This window comes from Plectropomus leopardus, chromosome 14 (assembly GCF_026936395.1).
Source record: "Plectropomus leopardus strain MGB_pleo_1.0 chromosome 14, ASM2693639v1, whole genome shotgun sequence".
NCBI classification, from domain to species: Eukaryota; Metazoa; Chordata; class Actinopteri; order Perciformes; family Serranidae; genus Plectropomus; species Plectropomus leopardus.
In genome coordinates this window covers 18,231,707-18,254,155 of record NC_142189.1, presented here as the reverse complement: position 1 = coordinate 18,254,155, position 22,449 = coordinate 18,231,707, and the positions used below count along the sequence as shown (strand labels likewise).

The window sequence follows — 22,449 nt, the reverse complement described above, 5'->3', positions numbered from 1 at the left end:
AATATGACCAAGGAAAATTGGAAAAAATTGTCCGTGGCCTCTAATGGTGCAATAATGCACAGGTCAAGAGATAAAGAACAGGAGAAGCTTAAAAAGGTGACCGTGACACAGGGGCCTGTTAAAAGAGGTACAGCTTCTCTTTTAGCACAATCCTGAATAATATTATTACGTAAGGCAGATATTTGGACATAAAACATTAAATCGATAAAGCACCGGCTGACTCATGTTCAGTTAGTTAGGTGTTTCTAAAGCATCAAAGATAAAGAGTCCTCTATTGTGTATTTTTTTTGTCAAAAGAGGCCATTCACCATTCAGCATTCTAATTTTCATTAACTATTGACCAAAAAGTTGGTTCATGCAGGTCTTATGCAGCAGAGATAGAATCATTTTCCAATTGTGAACACCAAAGAACAATTATCTGGTTATTACTGACAATGTAGATTCTCCCATTGAGAAAACTGAGGTTGTGTCCTCTGTATTTTCTTCCTGGAAATCCCTGGGTTTAGCAACTAAAGAGAGTTTAGATTCTAAAATTAAATTTAATTACAACAGTTAACTTACAGACTGTTTATATAGACTTTTATATACTTAAATTTGACCCCTTTAAGGCAGCAAAACTGAAGAACTTACCTTCAAGGTCTAGGGTAAAATTATTGTCATCAAAATGCAGTTGCAGTCCCTGTGTGCTAAATGCAAACAAACAAAAACACACTATATTTTTATTTTAAAGTGTGGAGGATGAGATGGTGAGGAAAGGTAAAGTTAAAATGAGATCTCATCTTTGTCCAGCCTATTTCTCCTAGACATAACTGAGTTCAGTATAACATCAACATGAGTTTTTGACCATTTCATAAATTCAACTCCTGAGGAATAGTATTCCTCTTGTCTCAGTCCAATTCTAATTTAAAAATGTTTTAATGCTCTCTCTCTTCTCTCGTTGCAGTAATCTTCATTTGTCTGAAATAATCAGCTCTTAGGATAACAGTAAGATCCAAAAGTCTCAACTCAGTGTATTATATCTGTTTTGGAGTTTAGAAACCTCTGAGAAGCCTATGAGCACAGCAAAAGGACTCCTGCTGATTTATTCTTTTGCTCCTTATTTCTCTTAACGGGGGGTTGTAAGAAAAAGATCAGATTTTAGTAATCACTAAATAAGAAGTTGATTTATTTTTCAGAGGCTAAGCCTTAAAAGCTTCAAAGTTTGACTGTGGAGTATTTACTGATGTAATTTATTTTGTAAAACAAAACATGAAGGTGTCTTCAGCTTGTGTTAACCACAGACCTTTTGTGCGCCTTTTGGGACATCACATTTTATTTATTTATTTGTTTTTGAGCCAGAAGTGACCATATTTGGATAGGGTGGAGCTGTGGTAGATATGACTCACAGACTGTTGTGACGCCTCACAAACAGCCTGTCACTCAATCGGCTCAGCCCCTAAGTATGCACAACTTAAATCCTTAATAACTTGTCAGCAGGTGATTTTGCATTGGATTTGGATCATTGCAGAAAATAAGCTCTGTGGTAAACAAACAATTATAGTACTTACACATTTTGTTCAGCTAGATAATCTTCACAAAGAACACTACTTTCAGATTTTTTGATTACTAAATGCACTTGCCAGGGGTAAAAAGCAAAAGTTAGGCAATAAATGAACTACACTACAGTTGCATTACATAACATCGCTGCCACAGCGAGGCTGCAAAGCAGTGAAGAAACAAGACCATGTCTTCCAATATTGGTGTCTTTTAAAACTTATTAAAACATGTAGGGATAGATCAACAGAGAACCTTCAACCTTGAGAGTGAACATTCATAGAATAAATTAGAGACTGATTCAATTTCTGCTCTACAGAAAAAAAACAAGTTGGAGAAATGGCTACTCTAAGATTAACAATAAGGGTAGTATCTATGCAATATCTGCTGATATCTAATATAAGATCTGTGACATGATGTAAATATCACATTTGGGAGCGTATATCCGAGCACACATGCCTCCTGTGTTGTAGCCTGAGCAGCTCGACTCTGTAGGGATGATGTCATGTTTTCGAGTACGCAACCTGCAACATCCGGGTGCTGCCTCTGATGTGTCAAGTAGAACTGGATACCGCATCTAAAGATGGCGCCCCATTCATTACAATAAAAGTTGCTCACAGAGCGCATATAATAGATCCATGGCATAGAGGCGCACATGGCACGCGGAGAGCCATCTGACTTCCTGTTGATGTCCCAAACACAGTAGTGGTATTAAATGAATTAATCACACGACTCTTCCAGCCTTTACAGATGTTATTGAACTAAATGGAACAAATTCTAAAAATGTAAAGAGTCATGTTGCTGCGGCGCTAATAGAATTGTATGCATTTGACAGCCACTCATTTTCCAATGATTGTGGGTTTTTTAAAAGCCTTTTTTCCTTTCGTTTCTTAAAAAAAAAAATAACTTCGACAAGTGATCATTACAAAAATGCATAGCCTATATATATAAATAGAAGGACAAAACAAAAAAAGCATGAATAAATAAAAATACATTAAAAAGACAAAAGCTAAAAAGCAAACAAAAAATAAATAAATTCATATTGCATGATGCTAGGTTATGCTATAACATTATATCAAATACGCAAAATTCATTTAAAGTTTATTATTATTAGAAGGTTGGCAACATCAATCCAAAAACATTCTGGTGTAAATACATAGAAAAAATAAGTGACAAATGTTTTCTTTTTCCAGCTGACAAAAATCACATTAATAAATATTCAGTTTAAGAATTTCCAACAAAATCTTTTCTGGATAAAGTCTTTGTAATATCTTGTTAATGCCTCCTTAAGCTTGGTATTTATACAGTATTTGTCACAAATTCCCCGTGCTTTTCCCCACAGTATACACATTCAATGAGGATGACCAATACACGGGAGAAGGGACAGTGATATAACTTATTATGTGTAATGATTGTGCATTTAAAATATCTAATAATACAGAATCAGACATCATAGAAAGCACAAATGGTCAAAACGAGAAGTGAAAGACTGAAACTTAACAATAAAGTAAAAACAAACAAACATGCAAACAAAAAGCATAAAACAAAAACAAAGTGGCAGCAGTTAAAAATGACGTAGAACATAAATTACCCAATAGCAGGTCAAAATGATGTAGGGTCGAGATAATTTTCTTGTCATTTAGACGTTTAATTATTATTATTATTATTATTTTTACTATTATTATTTTGGCTCACGTGACGATCCCGGAAGTTGTAATTACACAGCGCAGCCACTACGCCAACCTCACAGCTCATGAAGCTAATGTTAGCAAGCAAGCTGTCAAGCTGTCTAGTGGAGAGGCTGGGACAGACGTTTCAGCTTCCCCCTGGCTTGGACACGCAAAGCTCCGGCCCCGAAATTCCCAAGAAAACCTGTTAGAATAGATTTTAGTTCTTCAGCTGAGATAATGTAATGCACCACGGGCAAAGAGGGACCTCCGCTCTTACACATTTTATATGCACTGAGTCTGAAGTGACGACTGCTCGTCGCTAGCTAACTGGCTAGCTAGCCTAGCTAACCCGCCGCAAACCCCCTAGTTTCGTCGGTGTCCCTGTTTGGTGTGAACCGAGACCAGTCAGTCCTTGTTACTGTCGCAGCTTCCGTTGCTGTCAACCGGTATTTTGGATATTTGGTAAGTCATAAAATGTTTACTCTTAAGCCAGCAACTGTTAGTGAACGATCAGCTAGCCGCGTTAGCATGTAGCAATTAGCAAGGCCGAGCGCTCTCCTTGCCTTAACATAACGTTAGCACACTATGGCAGAGGGAGGCCTGTCAAAGTTAGCTGTAAGGGACAAGGGTCAAGGCCCGCAGCTAGGCAAAGCTGTTTGTTTATTTGGGTTGTGGTATGTACTTGCCACATAGCTAACTTTTGCCGTAAATCTAACAGCAAAAGCTACCCTCACTGTGCAGGTTCATGCTGTAAATTAGCATACCACAACGTTGGTTTTAATGTTGGATTTACCAGATCTGCTGAAACTGTTTAGAGGTGGTTATCGAGTAACTGGTCAGTGGGTTAGCTAATGTTAGCTCTGCAGGCATGTAAGTTAACTATCATTACCCCGACTAGCTAACGTGGTGAAGTGTTACTCATTGCGAAGGTCAGATGCTGCCCTGCGGTGTATTCAAAATACAATTAAATAACGTACGTCCTATCATTGTATCTAATGTGAAAGGGCGTTTCAATCTGCTACACACCAGCAGTGTTCCTAATATGTAACGTTAGCCAAAATGTGTGCCCAGGTCTACTATTTTTAGATTAGAGCAGGGGGCCTGAACTCAGCTCCAACATGTTCAGTTTTGAATGGACTATGTGTTATCTGTTACAGCTCAATCGATATGGAACACTGTGTCCCCCTGTTTAGCACTGCGTACACATAATGTATATGCTGTAGGAAAGAATTCAGATGTGTATGCCAAAAATAAATAAATCTTTTCATAATTACTTTATTAGAAACTGAATATTGCTATAAAGACCTCAGTTCAGGGTTCCCACAGTCATGAAGAACCTGGATAAGTCATGGAATTTCACAATCACGTTTCCAGGCCTGCAAAAGTTTTACTCACAAATCCTGAAAGTTTTGTAAAAGTCATGGAATGTTGTTGTGTGCAATGAAATTGGCACAGAAATCTTCAGTGGGTGACATACACTTCCTTCTTTTTTTATAAGCTAATTTTTGGGTTTTATGGTTATTATTGTTGTAGTTTTTTTTTTATTAATTATGAAGATGAGGGGGAAAACAAATTTAGCGTTTTGCACGGTGTCCGTTCTTCATTCATGTAATTGTGTATGGTCGCTTGCATCTATGTTTGAAACTTTAATTTACTTAAAAAAGCATAACAATTATGCAGTGAACTTTAAATAATGATATGTACAAAGTATTTGTAAGATTTTGAAAAAACATTGCAAAAAAGTATTCAAAAAAAGAGATGTAACATAACAGTAACCTGAATGTATTTTCTGTTGCTGTCGACATACTGTAGCTCTGATATGCATCAATGTGTGATGTTTTGTTAACCATTATGTACATTTTTTGCCAGTGTTATTACTCTCCGCTAGTTAAAATTATGTTCAAACAGAGTTTGAATCTGATATGTTTGAATGAAGTCGGGGCAAATAGGCCAAAGGAAAGAAAAAAAACATTATGGGCTGTTGAAAAGTCATGGGAAACTTTAGAAATGTTATCCATGAAAATGTGTTGGAACCCTGTTAATTGGCTACATTAGAAAACACTATATTTATGCCATACGTTGAAAACATATGTCTCTCTTTTAATTTGTGCTACAGGTCTAAAGAGGGACACAATGGGTGCATTTCTGGACAAACCAAAGATGGAAAAATACAATTCCCATGGCGAGGGCAACGAACTGAGGTATGGGCTGAGTAGCATGCAGGGTTGGCGGGTAGAGATGGAAGATGCACACACAGCAGTAATTGGCCTGCCTCATGGTCTCGACCCCTGGTCGTTCTTTGCTGTTTATGATGGGCACGCTGGCTCTCAGGTGGCCAAGTACTGCTGTGAGCACCTGCTGGAGCACATCACCAGCAACGTAGACTTCCAGAGTGCTCTGCAGGGGGACCCTAATGTGGAAAGCGTGAAGAATGGGATCCGCACAGGGTTCCTGCAGATTGATGAACACATGCGAACCATCTCTGAGAAGAAGCATGGCGTGGACCGCAGTGGTTCCACTGCAGTGGGAGTGATGATTGCACCGACCCATATCTACTTTATCAACTGCGGCGACTCACGGGGACTCCTCAGTCGGGGCGGAGCTGTGCACTTCTTCACACAGGATCACAAACCCAGCAACCCTTTGGAGAAGGAAAGGATCCAGAATGCTGGTGGCTCAGTCATGATCCAGCGAGTTAATGGGTCCCTAGCTGTGTCTCGCGCTCTGGGAGACTTCGATTACAAGTGTGTGCATGGAAAAGGCCCGACAGAGCAGCTTGTGTCTCCTGAGCCTGAAGTTTATGCAATAGAGAGATGCGAGGGGGAAGATGAATTCATTATACTAGCTTGTGATGGCATCTGGGATGTCATGGCCAACGAAGAACTGTGTGACTTTGTCAGGTCAAGACTAGAGGTGACAGATGATCTTGAAAGAGTCAGCAATGAAATTGTTGACACCTGCTTGTACAAGGTATGGCGTGTCCACAGAACCTACATGGACATTTTCATACACACTTGTCTGCTTTGGTATTGTGATTTACATGTTCTCTGTCTTTGTTTTTATTTTTCCACAGGGAAGCCGGGACAATATGAGTGTTGTGTTAATCTGCTTTCCTGGGGCACCAAAGGTATCTCCAGAAGCAGTAAAACGAGAGGCTGAGCTGGATAAATATCTGGAGGGCAGAGTAGAAGGTAGGACAGAAAAACATATAGGGCTGTACCCGATTAAGAATTATGCCAGTCGATCAGATTTGGCTGTTCATTACAAATATCGATGACTCATTTTTTTGCTCTATATAAAGTTTAAGGTTTGAACAGGCTCAGTGTGATGGCAGCACTGTAATATAGTAACCAACCTAACGGCGGATCAGCTTTGTGCAGCAGCATTTTACGCCGGCACTAGATATCAAAAAAAAGTCCAAAACTGTGTCATATTAAGTATCTACAAGCTGTAAATTCACCACTTCTGGGCAGACGAGAGAACATAATGTTTTCTCAGAGCCCCACTGTGTAGAGATCTCTCCCTCTATTTCATGTAAAAGTCAAGAGAGGGAGAGGGAATTACCTTATATTCACTGTGAATGTCAAGTGAGAAGAAGCAAAGAATCCCCCTCACTGTTGAAGAATTGCTCATTTTGTTTAATTAGTTGCTTTTTAGTAGACTTTAAACAAGAGAGAATCTATGGTTTAAAGTACACAAGCATCAACTGCGTTTCCTTTTTGAGCAAATAACATGAGTCAACTGTATAACAATAACAATCCTCAGTCAATTACATTTTGATGCTGGAGGCATATTTTGTAATTGGACACCATTTTGTCTGGGAATGAAACTGAACACACGTTCAATGTTGACTTTGAAACCAGGAGAAAGTGCTTGTCTATCAAACCTTTCTGGTTAATATTTCTCTACTGTAGGTACAGTAGTTGGACATAGGTCTCAGGTTACCACTCCCTTTCAGTGTTACACTCCTAAACCTTTACACTTTCTATCAGCAGGCAAAGCCAGGTTTTTTTCATATAGGCCAAAAACACAAATCACTACTTTACCACAGTGTGCCTTACAATCTATACAGCATACAAGACCCTCACTCTGAATAAGGAGAAAATTGCCCAAAAAACCTTAAGGGGGTGGGGGTTGGGTAAAACTCAGGGAGAGCAATGGAGGAGGGATCACTCTTCTAGGACAGACTGGCATTCAGGACTGCAGATGTGTATACGGAGAAAAATGTGTTTTAAATAATGAAGGTAGTAACTTTTATTTGCATGCATTACAGAGGATTGTTATCCTATTGTTTGTCTGTTACATCAGCAAAAGAGCGTTATTAACACAAAATAACAGTATTCAAGGTGTATTTGGTCACTTAATGACAGTGTGTCATATTTACTAAAACTGTCACTTTATTCTGAACGAAGTATATGAGACAGATGATTTATGAAAACAATTACATCCGTCCTCTTTTTCATGCTGCTTTTTATGACGTTCACTTAAATCTACCGCCAAAAACAACCAATCAGAGCTGTCAATCAAGTTAATAACTGCTTTTATGAGTCAAACTGTAAAAGTAGCCAGCGCTTAACAAATATGAATCAAGATTCTGTTTCTGCGTTGTCTATTTCTCCTCTCTCAGGTTTCAGAAACATTTTAGTGTACTGTTTAGCTGTAAAATGTTTGTGACCTGGCTGCCGTGTTGGAAATAGTACTGCACTGCACTGCAGTACTGTACTGCATACCAGCAGGACTGACAATCTCATTCTACTGTACACTAAAATATCTATCTGAAAACATTTTAGACTAGAAATATGTAATGCGGAAAGAGAATCTTGATTGATATTTGATCAATGCTGTCTAGTTGGACAGTCTGACTGCAGTTCATGAGCCGTGATTGACATGACTGACAGCTGCATTGCAGACTTCTTATTCAATTAATCAATCAAAACTTTATTTATGTAGCACTTTTCATACAAAAAACATTGTAGCACAAAGCCTTCACAAATAGACAGATTAACCTCAGATAAAAAGAAATACGACCCGCCACCCCACCATCCACCCCCCACCCTGCACCCTGCACAAGGTTAAATCTACATCTGCATTAATGAACTAGGTAACAACAGGCATTAATGCCTGAGGAAACACTATCTCAGATGAGGAAACACTGGAGGTATGATGGAAGAATAAGAATAACAATAAAAAGATTATAAAGCTAATACAAAATAAATAAAGATAATTAATTGAATAAATGAGTGCATAAATAACTATATAAATAAATAAAATATTACTACTCATACTAGTATAAAGAATAAGAGTAAATAAGTAAACAAGTGGTAAAATATTATTAAAACAATAAATAAGTTAATGGAGTAAAATAGGAATAAAACAATAAATAAGTTAACAAGAGGTAAAATATTGTTCAATTAAAGGCTAAACTAAAAAGGTAGGTCTTGAGATTGCTTTTAAAAACATAAACTTTATGTGCTGCCCTCTTATTCTTCATAAATGTGCGGTAAAGCCATTAGAAACTCTATGCTTAAATTGAAAAATCATGATATTCATACCATTGCGTCAACCTAATTATTACTGTATACCATATTCTTGTGCACGTAGATACACATTCTATCATTTTAGTTGTATATATCAATACAGATCATTTTTAGAAACACTGTACAGTCTTGTGAAATGACCCAAATATAATTTGTTTTTCAACAGAGATCATCAAAAAGCAGGGGGATGAAGGAGTCCCGGATTTGGTCCATGTTATGCGAACGTTAGCGTCTGAGAGCATCCCTAACCTCCCACCTGGAGGAGAGCTGGCAAGCAAGTGAGTGAAATTTGTGGACACATTTGATGGCAATGACATTTATCTTTCTGATGGTAATTTTAATGAAAACTAAATGTTTTTATGCTTTTTCCTCCTCACAGACGAAGTGTTATTGAAGCAGTGTACAACAAACTCAACCCCTACCGAAGTGATGACACAGTGAGTATCCAAGCTTGTCTTTTAACTCTTCGTAGGTGCGCTTGGTTTGGAATATGCATGAGTTTTGACGTGTGACCAGCAAATTTTAACCAATTTTATGCATGTCGTTAGTATTCAACAAGATGGAGCAAGAAAATAGGCTTGTTGCCTGATTTTAATTCACTCAATGCAGTGAGAGAGAAAAAAAAAAAAACGCGTTGCGGACTGTCTCAACAATGACATAGTGGTCTGTCCAGGTTTTGTGTCTCTTGCCTTCTGTCCCGTTTTTATCAATTTTCAGTGTTGTCTGAAGAACAGAGAAAATTGATAAAAGCACCACCAATTGTTCTAATACTACAGTTGTTTTTTTTTTTTTGTTTTTTTTTTTTTAAATTGTGGCCGTCGCCAGTAGAAAATGGTCGGATTGTTTCCTTTAAAAGGTCCAGTGTGAAGGATTGAGAGGCATCTAAAGGTGAGAATGCAGAACGGGAACTTCTGCTGTGTGCCAGTCAACATGCAGGAGAACTATGATAACTGAGCCAAAAATGCAAATATCCCTGTCAAAGAGCCAGTATTTGAATTGGCATTCTGGCCCACTGTATAGCAACATGGCGGACTTGGAGAAGAAGACCTGTTTTGTATTTTGATGTAAACGGCTTATTCAAAAATAATTCAAGTGCATTTCTTATTTTTAGGTAATTATAAACAAATGAAAACAAAAAGGGTTTTACTTAGCATTTCTGCTGATACACGGCACTAAATCCTTCACAATGGACCTTTAAATTGTCCTAGTAAAACTTCAGTTGCATACCTTGGTTTCATTTTGACAAAGGACTGCAATTGCATTGCAGGTCCTGTGCCAAAAAGGCTCAGTTTCCCACCACATGAGCTGATTTCACTAATTGGTGCTCTTTAAATCAAAGAGAGAAGAGCTAAATAGTGAAATTGTGTGGTATTTGTGTGGATGGAATAAAAATCTACACTCTGTGACATACTAGTTTAAAAAAGGAACCTTGCTCATCATTTCTTTATATAAGGACCACAAAGCTGATGCCCTCGTCCACTCAGATATCGTGCTTTTAAGTTTTCATCAGATGAGCTCACTGGGTCAGCTACATTTGAATTGTGTACATGTTATCTTGTCCTTGACAGTGAAAATTGGCACTTTGTTTCAGTGTTTCATGTTTGTGTATTGGTGGACTTTTTAAATTACTTTCACACATTGGTTTATTTCGAAAATTAGGGTGCCTTCTGAAAGCCGTTAGGCCCCTTGACTTCCTCTGTATTATGTAGCGCAGCCTGAATACAGAATGGGCTAAATCGACACAAAGCTTTCCATGGATAAAGTGAGAGTAGCTTCTTTGAAATGTTTGCAAATGAATTCAAAGAGATTCATAGAGACCTTACACAGTTTTTGCTGCTACGTTCAACCCTCTGAGTGAGTAGTCATTTAAACCACCTTTGGTAGTATTGGCACTTTGAGTTCATCTGGGACACATCTTCATTATCAGCTTACACATATGGATATATCCATTTGTTTGTAGCTTTGCTTCAGCTCGGTCAAGCAGGGTGAGAGGAGGCTGTGAACACTTTTCTTTAACTTAATACAATAAAGTACCACTAAAGGACTTTAATATTTTTTTTTCTGAAGCCGCTCTGATGTTGATTTTGTTGTGTGAGGTATGCATAGACGCAAAAGAAAAAAGGAAAAAAGGCTGACGACAAATAAGGATTAAAAAAGGACAATAATAAGAATTTGATCAAATAAAAAAAAACCATAAAATCTATATACACTTCTAAAAAAATAAGGAATCTTGAAGCTAAAGAACAGATGGCTTAAGGTGAAATATACACATGACATTTCTTTTGCGGCCAAATGATAACTTTTTTTTTCTTTTTAAAAAAAAGTTTTATGCACCTAATTGTGAGGTGACCATACTGTTATGCCTTTAGTGTACAATCATTGTGTTTTTAAAAGCACAAACATGCCCCTTCTCCTCTGTGTCTCCCACCAGATTCTCCTTAAAGCCTCCTACAGAGTGTGAAATTTTAGCAATCTTATAAGTTTATAGCAAGCCACACTGTGAGACACAGATCTATTAAACTTGGGTAAACTTGGCATATCAACTTTGCTGGGAGTACGAATTTTTGACACTGTCAGAATTTGATCTCAGGCTGTATTTGATTGCACAACCGTTACTATGGCCGTCCTTGAACCTCTCTCACTGTGTGACGAAGGTCCACCGTTTTAGAGCCATCACCAAAGATATCGACACATCTCTTTCACGCTGGTCATCTTTCTCCTGGGACAGCCCAAAATTCTTAAGCGTACACCAGGCTTTAGAGAAAGTTTTTATTTGGTCTAATTCAGTGATGGTATCACACTGTCGCTACACGAATTCTGTCAGGACCATGCTTGAAAACATGAAGCAGTATGGCTGAGGAGTTAATGGTCTTTTCATTAGATGCGTTTTGCCATCCAGCTCATTCTGTCTCTTAAAGGGATAGTTTGGATTTGTTGAAGTGTGTATTACCTTTAGTAAATGACGGTCAGCATGTTCAGAGTTGAGAGAAGCAGGCTGGAGCACCGCCATAAAAGCTCAGCAATGCACTGCTGTGGATGGAGAGCAACTCAACTTTGTTAACCACCTGAAAAACTGGTGTTAGTTAGTGTACATTACCCGTTGTATATTTTCACCACTTTACCTCTCCGTCAGACAGCCCTTTCTGACAGGGAACTGAAGCTATGCTCTCTTAAAAGCTACCACACTCCTTAAAAAAACACACAGTAATCTTGCAGAATACCTTGGGGAAGTTGCTAGTATACCGCTTCCTTTATCAGTTAATGTATTTGTATAACTGGTGAATCTGAACTAACCGTGTAAAACACCAAAGTCTTGCAATTACACAAACAAACCGACCGATCGAAGCAGCGGTATACCAGCAGCTCCTGTGTTCAGTGAGGTAAAATTTGTGTTTTTTGTCAAAGAAGTCTGGTAGCTTTGAAGAGAGCATAGATCACAGCTTCAGTTAGCTGTCTGAAAAAGGCTGTCTGATGGCAAGGTAAACACTTTAATATTTGTTTTAGGTGGCTGAAATTAGTTTTGTTGCTGCCTTTGTCCACAGCAGTACATTGCTTAGCTTCTGTGGTGTTTCTCCTATCTTACCATCACTGACTGTTGTAACACACCGACTATTCATAGTACATCATACAACACCACTACCTATCCCTTTTATTCTTCAGAAAAGACCTTCACATTAATAGGTTGTTTTGTTGAACATGCCATATGAAGTCAAAGAGGTAGATCTATACGAATCAATTCTTAAAGCCCTTATAAGTTTAAAAAGCACTGCAAAATACAGCAAATAGAATAGAAAAGAGAATAGAATATAACTTTAGTGTCCACCCGGGTGGAAATTTGTCTTTGGCCCACCAGACACGGAAGACAGCATAATAAAACGCAGACGAGCAGTAAGTAAACAAACACATAAACGGGTCATTAGGAACACGTTAAATCAGTTTATATCACTGTCCGTCTGCGGTTTTAAACTCATCCGTCACTTGGTTGAGTTAAGAACAGTGATGGCACTTGGGATGAAGGACTTCTTAAATACAGTTTTGGTTGCCAGAGGGACTCCATAACGCCTACCAGAGCTCAGGAGCTCAAACTAGCTGAAGAGAGGATGGGAGCTTTCTGCCAAAATACTCCTCGCCTTTTTCCTATTCCTTTCTGTAAAAAGTTAGTTCAAGGTCTTTTGTGGCTTGCCAACTATTTTACTTGCCGTTGACACAATCCGACAAATTTTACTCTTGCCTGTACAGTTTAGGTGAATGTACCACGCAGGAAAGGTCTGGGAAATGTGTCATTAAGGCATTTTATTTCTCACGTTATTTTTTGTCATATTTGATTGGTTTGCTAAACCGGCTCTTTGTCATTGTGGCAGAGGCCGTTATACTGTAAAAGCAAACCATGTTACTAAAATCTTTATAAAAAAAGGAAGTGAAATGTTGTTATAAATGCTGTGACTGTAGTAGGTGTCAATAGGTCAGTCCACCTTATTACTTTTTCTCTTTGAGATTTTGTGGTAAGTGTTCTCTGTGAAGGTAATAACAACAGAAATAACTAAGATAACTGCACTAGGGGGAGAAACCTTTTTGAGACATCCCTTACTGCTTTCTGTGTCACCTCTGAGTCGTTGTTCTGCTTTTTAGCAAAACTCCCTAAACATCTCCATCAAGCAATTACATGTTTGGCAGTTTTGTTTGTTTAAAGGGAGAACATTAGTCAGAAGGCCTTATTAATAAAACTGTAAATTCCTTCCCATTAAAATCACAGTGGTATAAGACACAAAAAAGACAAAAGGTAGTATTAGGTACAATAATACACAGAGACAATACATTATATCCATAAAAATGTATAAATAAAATGTTATTTCGACTAGATAAAATTAGTTTCATATCAACTTGAGAAGGGAGTCATACTGTTCTAGGGGTTTTTTTTGCAAAAAAAATAGGTACATAGGATTACAATTTTGATATTCTTGTAAACTGCAATGACTAGTTGACATTACAGTACTACAGTTTACAACCAAATGGTAAGAAAAAGAAAGCAAAATAGTCTAAAATAAGGAGTTCAGCATTGATGTTTTTCTTTTGTTTGGCATAGTGGAGCAAGGTAGCATTTTGTTTTTTCACTGTTGAGTTTATAACCTATTTGTTTACTTCATTTGCTTGCAACAGACAGTTCAATCATTGTGGCCGATAATGCCACAGCACGCGTTAACAGGGATGTCCAGATGAAATTACAATTTTTTCACTCTCAGGTCAAGTCCTTTGATATTGGATATCTGCTGATCTGAAGGCTGTGAGCACTTAAATTGTGCATTGATAACAGTAATGATCAATTAATCTTTTAATCCTGATTTTTCAAAAAGCATCTTTTCTTTGCTTATACCAGAGAATACCAAAAGTTTTTTTCCTCAATCAAAGCTCATAGCATGTAGAGGAAAAGACATATGAAACACATTGAATATAAGTGAATCATGCTCAGCTTTGCCCGCTTCATTTTACAATGTTGCTGCCGCGCTCTTCTTCTAGACCGCAAGAGGGCTGCCTTGTCTAGTCTGAAATAGTATTATTACGCGCTTTGTTTGCTAATGCTAGCCTTTGAAATATTCTCTCAGAATGCACCATTCTGCACAAAGCTAGAATGCAAAAGGAAAGACTGCACACTGTTTATATTTCAAAATCAGATCGTTATTTGATCGATTAATATTCACACGTTCAACCAGATTCTTGACAAATTGATTTAATTAATTCATGAAAGAGGCTGTTTATCTTCATTCTCTGCCACCCTGTCCTTTACGCTGGCAGCAGTGTGGAAGGCCATGTTATAAGAGTAGTGTAGCTGCTTTCTGGAAAATAATAACTTTATTTATATAGCACCTTTAAAAGCAGTTGTTTACAAAGTGCTTTGACTGACAAAGCAAAGGCACGAACTCAAAGAATAATAAAAAATAAACATCAACAAATATGTCAAACAGAGAAAGTTCTAGAACAGTCAAAATGCAAAAAAAGACGATAAAAGTAATCTAAGAAGTAATATAACAAGACAACGTCGCATAAGTGGGGATAAAACAAAGATATGATGATAAAAACATGAATAAAAGACACATGAACAAGTAAATAAATAAAATGTGAAAAGATGGCAAGAACAGGACATAGGGAGGATGAGGTAAAGATAAACAGAAACAGCAGCTAAATAACAAAAGAAAGAGATAAAAATGAAAAAATAAATAAAGGTGACGTCACATAAAAGCAAGTCTGTAAAAGTGCATTAGCCTGGTCCAATATCTGTTAAAAACAACCTTCATTTTACAAGTATAAATAAGTCGACTCGTGACCAGTAGATTCAGTTTGATACACATTATAAAGATCTGTTGTTACTTGTGGTTTGCAGTTTGGCTGAGAGATGCTAAAATCATCACTATACTCGCTGAAATTTTAAGTCTTATTTTTCTTTTCACATGCACATGCACGCTCTCTCTTTTGACTTGATACAACGTGGCACCGAACTGAGCCACTAAGAAAATCTGCGTTATGATATGTCCGGTCTAAACTGCTCGCATAGGACCCCATAGGACCCAGTGTCATAATCACATCAGGTTTGGGGACCCTACTCTTTGGGCTCTGTCATTTGTCAACATAATGGCATACATAGTGAGAATGTGACATACATGTTAACAGTTAAATAAAAAAAACATCTTGCTATTTGTGCTCACATGTCAAATATGGTCTGAAAAAGCTACAGAAAATTCTGGAATTTTGAGTCTGTAAAAATAGAGAAATTTGAAATGTAAAAAGTATTGAAAGCCTGTTTACTTTAGACCGTATGCAGTGCGTATATAGGTGCAGATTTCAGGTGGTGGGTGTGTGACACAAGGAACATGGCCCGCCTCAATATTTAGAAAATGTGCATTTGTCACCCTCAATAAAAACATGAAAGCAACAGGATTTTTATTTATCAAACATACACCATAAATTGATACAGAAAAGTCACAAATTTGTGCATTAAAAATTCACTGCAGTGCAAGAAATAAAGTGTTTTAATGCTCAAAATTTTCTGGCAGATGACCCCCAAAGCCCCTGTTTCATATGTGTCCCCCTGTATGATGCGACAAAACCTGTGCCCTTGTTGGAGTGTGTGTGTGTGTGAGAGAGAGAGAGATAGAAAGAGAGAGAGATACACACTGCAATGTGGCCTTATACACAGCCAATAAGCAATGCTTTTCTTACGGCAATGGTATACAGTTCCATTCCTCTAAAATTTCTCAATGCAACATTCATAAAAATACACAGATATACATTTCATCACATGATATACTTAAATCACCAGATCATCTGTTTAAGTATTGACAATAGTAACAAAGGTGTTGGGGGAAAATAATGGTTTTGAATCTCTATCAACTCCTGGATGATTTGTGTTATTTTGTCAGTTTGTGTCACACGTGCTTAAACCTTTCCAGCTGTTGATAGAGATCTCATGGATGTAGAGCCCGAGTCTGAAGGGTTTCTCCTTCCTTTCCTCTCTTATCAAGGACTCTGCGTCCACAGACGACATGTGGTAACACAACCTCCTACCACTAACACAGCATAGAGTTTACAAACCACCATCCTCTCAAGACCCACAGCAGCTCAGCTCAGCAGTCTGTCTCTCCGTCACTCTGAGCTTTTGGTTTCTAAGAAGGGAATTTCATGGGAGGAGGAGCAGAAGGAGGAGGAGGAGGAGGAGGAGGAAGAAGAGGAGTTGCATGCACACAAACCTGGAATAGTGCAGCACCAGTCCACTCTGGAGTTCAGGATCCCCACCGTCTTGTCTCCCCCTTTATGTTCACCCACCTTAATACTCTCCTCTAAAGTAATCCATAACAAGTGAGTCCACAAGGTTTTCTTTCTTTTTTTTGTTAAATAATCAGCTTAAGTAGTAAGATTTTTTTTTTTTTTTGCTGTAATTAATTTGATTCACATTTCCTTGTGTGTGTTTGTATATTTCTGTTTTTGTGAAGTGCAATTGTCCTGTACAAACAGCCTGTATTTAATGCAGCTTGATTTTAAGTTAAAAAATGAAAGAAAAGAAAAAGAGAACCTTTTATGCACTATCTGCCTTTTCCTGCTCTTCTGGAATTGTAACAAATGTCTATTCAGTGAATATTACTGCTTGTCCTCCAGGCACAATGTCTCTGCGCTTTTACTTTCCTTTTTTTTTTTTTTTTTCAGTTAGTCTATGCTCCTTTAAGAAACGGGTAAATTGTATAGTTGACAGCACAGTAAGCTCTCTATATCAAACCATTTAAATCCTAATTATTTTTTTCCCTGTGCTTTTTTTTATTGTATTTTATTTTTGTAAGTGGTTTTCTGTACATGCTCAAATAATAATGGCAAAGTGTTTGTCAGTCATTTTGGACATTTGAAATGAAAAAATAACTTTTTTCTTTTTTCATTTCTTTGAGGCATCTGATGGGAAAAAGACCCCTGTTAACACGTTTGTCTGTGCGGATAGATACTTGCAAGCGTGCGTGGGTGCTTGTGTGTCTGTATGTGCGCACGTGTGTCAGTGTAAAGGCAGAACTGTGTGTGCAACTCTAATATAAATGTGTGGTTCAGACAACAGACCAGGCTGGAGTTTTAAGGGAAATGCTTACCCATTATCTGCCCCTTTTTTCAGCCAGTGTTCCACATCAACCCAACTTTCACTACTTCTTATTCCAAAACGCTTTGGATAACAGAATTTACATGCTGTTACGCTGTTTGAACAACTTCAAGCTATATATCAGAACTAACCTGAGATGACACAAGTAGTTCAATTTACCCGTGGTGTACAGTGGTTTTCAGCTAGTCGAGTCTAGACTAGTTTACACATCTATTGTGTCATATTTAAATATCAGTTTCTAAATATGCGTTGTTACCAGTGCCCTATGCGGGTGCCATATGATTTATAATCACTTGTTTCAGCTTTATGACAGCCTATGCCAAGTTTTTTTTTTTTTTTTTCATGAGATTAAGTTTTTTTTTTATGTGGTACAGATAGATTTTTAGCTTCTACTTTTAACATCTGATAATTTGATGTGAACAGTTTAAGCACTGACTATTTTAGAAAAAAAAATCACCCATTAATAGTCTGATGATAGGAGGAACTGTTGACTCTAAAACCATTCTTTTCTTCACATAGTCAGACATGCAAACCAAGAACAAATCTGCTAACTGCAATGAGTTCTTGTGGTTGTTTCGCACCTTTTTAATCCCCATCGGGTGTGCCCCTCTCCCACGGCACCACAAGCCAGAGCACAAAACAGTTTGCTGCTATAGTGAATGATCTGTGGGTTGATTTTTTTTTTTTTTCCTCCCAGCTAATTTCCCCCTCTGAAACAAATAGTCACTGACTAAATCTGTATTTAACACACACACACAGTAGATATATTTCTTGAAGAGAAATGATTTTATTTCAGATTTATTTTCTGCCATTTTATTTGTCTAAAATTGCATTGTTGGAAATTTATGTATGTATATATTTTTGACTTAAACTTTCAAGGAATAAATCATGTCGCTTGAGTTAGTTTTTTGCCGTGGACAAAATGTGATTCTGGTTTGTCTTGGGACGGTTAGTTGAATATTTGTGTTTCCCTCTAATTACTTTGGTGTCCCTCTAATCAACACTGAACTGTTTAATTTATATAATACACCATAATACTATACTAAATTGTAACTCCATTTATCAAAATGACAATCCTAACTATGTTGCTGCATTTAGGTTTATGGGAAATTATTAAATCTTTAATAACAAAACATACTTCAATCCTAAATTAGCTGCTTTCTAATATGATATATATTTCTTTTGTGGCAAAAAGGCCAAAGACACTTCAATTTTGTAACTGCGAAGTCTATATCACAAGAGGTAACAATATAAAGGAGTTGTAACCCTGTAAAAATACCCTTAAAATAACCCTTAAAAATGTAAAGCTGTTAGAGAGTGATGTTTTTAAGCGTTTAAAGGTGCTCTGTGGAGTTTTTGACCACTGATGGTGCTGTAGAGAGATGTTTTGATGAGCAGGTCCTCACTCTACTAGCATGTGAACATGATTACTGTGTGTATCAACAGTTGGTGTCACTGTAACGAGGCGTAAAAGACGACAAGCTGATGTAAAAAAGTGCAAGTTTAGAAACAAGAAAAAAAAGCCATCGAAAATGTCTTGTGACGTTTGGAATAGCACTAAACATGTTTGTTAGGCCTTAATGATACGCACAATTTATTCTGGTTAGAAATGTTGAATGTAAACCTAACAGTGTGTTTACAGTGGAGGCTCCACAGGGTATCTTTAAACAGTCACCTGAAAAATGAAAAACAACATTATTTAGAAGATTTCTTTGTGTGTGTGTGTGTGTGTGTGTGTGTGTGTGTGTGTGTGTGTGTGTGTGTGTGTGTGTGTGTGTGTTTGCATGAAAATGTGCTTTTACTGGATTTTCCCTTCCATGAAAAAAATAAAAAAAAGCAACAAAATACAACCAGAACAGTTAAAACATTGTTTAATTCACATCTAATGGTTTTAGATTTCAGTATTGTATTTCTACTACAGTACTTGTAAAATGAAAACAGTTTATTCAGTATGTTTGAAGGGTAATGTGTATGAAAATGCCTTTTTCGTTAGTTAGGTTTATTTTGCGATGCATTGTTTGTTTTTAAGTGAGTGCTCTTAATGTCTCTCGTTGTTTCTCGGCACCCAGCTGCTTATTGCAAACCTGGTTGGTGCTGATGACTCTTTAAGTAACATTTCATGCAGCTTTTCTTCACACCTAATACAAAACAAATAATATTTTATTTGCATCTCGAGGCCATTGATACCCCTAAAAACCTTGGACTGACCTTCATTGCCCAAGAGATTTATAATTCAGGATGATGCTGGATAATTACCAATGTCTAAAACAAACCACAGGATACAAAATGTAGAAATTTGCTTTTTCTTAAATATACAAAATAACTGAAATGTTAGGAGATATTGACTGTGGCTTAGCTGTGATTTGTCACATCTGGGTGTATTTTTTTAATGATTTAAAATTTCCATTGCATCCATTAGTCGTCCTTTCCAAACAACAACAAAAACGAAAAAGAAAAAAAAAGATCCTAAGTATCTGTTCTCCTTGTTTTGATGTTTTAAGAACTAAAATACCTCATAACATTTATAGGAAGTGGGTTTTTTTCGTCTTGTGTTCTGTGGATCCAAACTCTTCAGGAAGCAGTTCTCGTGTAGAGACTTCTTCAGTTATAGCTTTTTTTTTCTTCTACTTCTTTTGGTTCACCCCGAACGCATTATTCAAAACACTGATCTATTTGAGTGGGATAAGCCTGTGCTCATGTACAGTATCTGACTGAATGGTGCTGATGTGAAACAAATAATGATTCAAGTGGTGACCACAAATAACTAGTTTTAGTAACACTATTGGCCTTGTCATATAAGCTGCCCCCCCCCTACACACACACCACCACCACCACCTAAACAGCACTCTCAGATGCTCACCTGTGTAGTTTCACCAATTTACTTGTGGCGCTCACTTTGCATAAATCGTTGTTTTATCGACAGTTCAGGGTTTTAGAAATGTGAGATGTGTGGGACTAAATGGCAGAAGTCATATGCACTGATCATTCGTATAATCAGCTTTTTTTTCTTTCAGAAAATTGTTATTATAGAGAACAACAAAAGATTATAAAGCTATTTGCAGAGTTACCTTTTTGGTTGCCTGGAGTGCATCCTGTATATTCTTGTACAGAGACGACTACCTGGCAGAAGAGATTTTAAATGCTTGCGCCCTCTTTGTACATATTGATGTACCTCGGTTGTGGCGTTTTACTGTGTGACCCTTAGCAGTTGTGGTTTATTTGTCCCCCTCACAGGGTGACCTGAGCCTCACTTTGCTGACCTTTTTCAGCTCGTAAATAAGCTCACCGATTTGCCTTACCCAATCTCATGTTGCCCCCCCTCCCCCCAAGGTACTCGTTCAACAAAACACTATGAGGCGGAGTAATGCTGTGGACATTACACTCTTACTGATTCAAATCTGTCCCTGTGTTAGGGTACATAAGCTATCAACAAAGTGACTTTGTCCTGGTTGTCACATGGTACAACTTTTCAACCATCGCTGGTGTGTCTGCTATTATTTCCCCCCTATGTTCTTGAATCTCGGTCTTGAAAGCTTATTTAATTTCTCACTGCAGATGATGTCATACTTTTAACTAATGCAAGTGTTTTAACATGGTAACCTCGTAAGCATTCAAAATGTGCATACATACATTCATGTCTGCTATATTTATGATTACATTCAAGAATAGCTTTAGAGTGCTGTAGATAAGTATTGTCAATGTTGATTCAAATGCTTCTCAGAGGCCTCTGTGAGTGATTTTACAAAGTTCAATAACTGTATATTTTGTATTATGTTCTAGCTCCAAAGGAATGGCAGAAAAAAAAGAAAATGTTTAAAAAAGCTTTGTTCCCTGAACTAAATTGTACTATTTGTGTTGTCGATTGAACAAATTGCATTCCTTGCTTGTGAATTGATGCATTTCTCTCCCCTGCTCCTTAAATTTTCTCCACTTCTTTCCCTCCTTTCTTTCATTTTTTAGCCTTTGAAGTTTGAATAAAATTTCTAGTTTGCAGAATGTATTACTAAATAAATGGGTTGTCATCTTGTACCTCTCATTTCATCACTTTTTATCTGTCGCGGCCTGTTGCACAAGTGGAACTTTCTTCGATTGTAGAGAAAAATCTACAGAACCGTTTTTTGGTTGTTTTTTTAACAGCGAAAGCTACATTACATCAATGAAAAGTATAAGAGTGTCTAATGTAAAAGCGAGGGCTGAACGGAGGATATATATTATATTAGTTATATATATTATTTGTTGGAAAATGAACTTGCTTTGCACCATCCTGCCACTTGAACATACATTACATTAATGCATGCTACAGTGTGCAGATCTCCTGCATTGTGATACTAATTACGCAGTATGAGATACAGCACAGACTTTTTTTCGTCACACAGCTCCATAAACTGAAATGTTAAAATGTAGCAGGGTATGTACTGTAAATTACTGTCAGACAGTCCTCATGTTACAGCTCATGTTTGTGCTTCTCATGTATAAACATTACATTTGAAACACAGAGCTCATAAATTATTAAATTTGTTCAACTAACAGTAGTAATACTTTGTTACTAATAAAGGTTCCGCATTCAGAGTATAAAATTATTGGCATCAAATTTTACTTAAAAGTAAAATTACTCATTGCAAAATGGCCCATTTCATAATGTTATTGGATTATAATTATTGATGTAATGATGTGTATATCACTTTAGTGTTGCAGCTGAGCTGATAAAAGTATCAGAAATTTCTTTGATATGCAAGTGTACGCATTGATCCAATACCACGTACCTTTAAGTATTTCTTACCTGTATGACAAGATAGTTTACCTGGAGACCAATTCTTCTTCGCTGTTGTAAAACAGTAGTCTACCCAGCAAGTTACGCTGTGCAGCCACATGTTCAGAGTGATGAAGAAAATTAGATTTCTTGTGTAACAGCTGTTTTTTGTCAGCAACTTAGTAATATTATATATTGCAAAGTCCCACAGTTTAGGGTTTAGCTAGAGCCATGCCATATGAGAATGATGGCAATCATTTCACATCTTTACAGTATTTGTAGTAAACAGCTGTTTTTTGTTCGTGTGTTTGTTTTTTTAATTAATATCATAAC

The 22,449-nt window shown here is 37.2% G+C and overlaps 1 protein-coding gene across 2 annotated transcripts in view; it reads left to right on the top strand.

The window, feature by feature from the left end:
- Positions 1 to 3,279: 3,279 nt before the first annotated feature.
- Positions 3,280 to 22,449, top strand: part of ppm1aa (protein phosphatase, Mg2+/Mn2+ dependent, 1Aa) — a 31,309-nt gene continuing 12,139 nt past the window's right edge. The window contains exons 1-6 of one of the 2 annotated variants that reach the window (XM_042500441.2): positions 3,283 to 3,665; positions 5,320 to 6,173; positions 6,277 to 6,394; positions 8,907 to 9,018; positions 9,120 to 9,177; positions 16,255 to 21,395. In XM_042500441.2, the coding sequence (XP_042356375.1) occupies positions 5,337 to 6,173; positions 6,277 to 6,394; positions 8,907 to 9,018; positions 9,120 to 9,177; positions 16,255 to 16,284 (1,155 nt within the window). In that variant the 5' untranslated portion in view covers positions 3,283 to 3,665; positions 5,320 to 5,336 and the 3' untranslated portion in view covers positions 16,285 to 21,395. Of the gene's footprint in view, positions 3,666 to 5,319; positions 6,174 to 6,276; positions 6,395 to 8,906; positions 9,019 to 9,119; positions 9,178 to 16,254; positions 21,396 to 22,449 lie in introns of those variants that run through there. The other variant, XM_088087242.1, reaches the window with a different exon arrangement.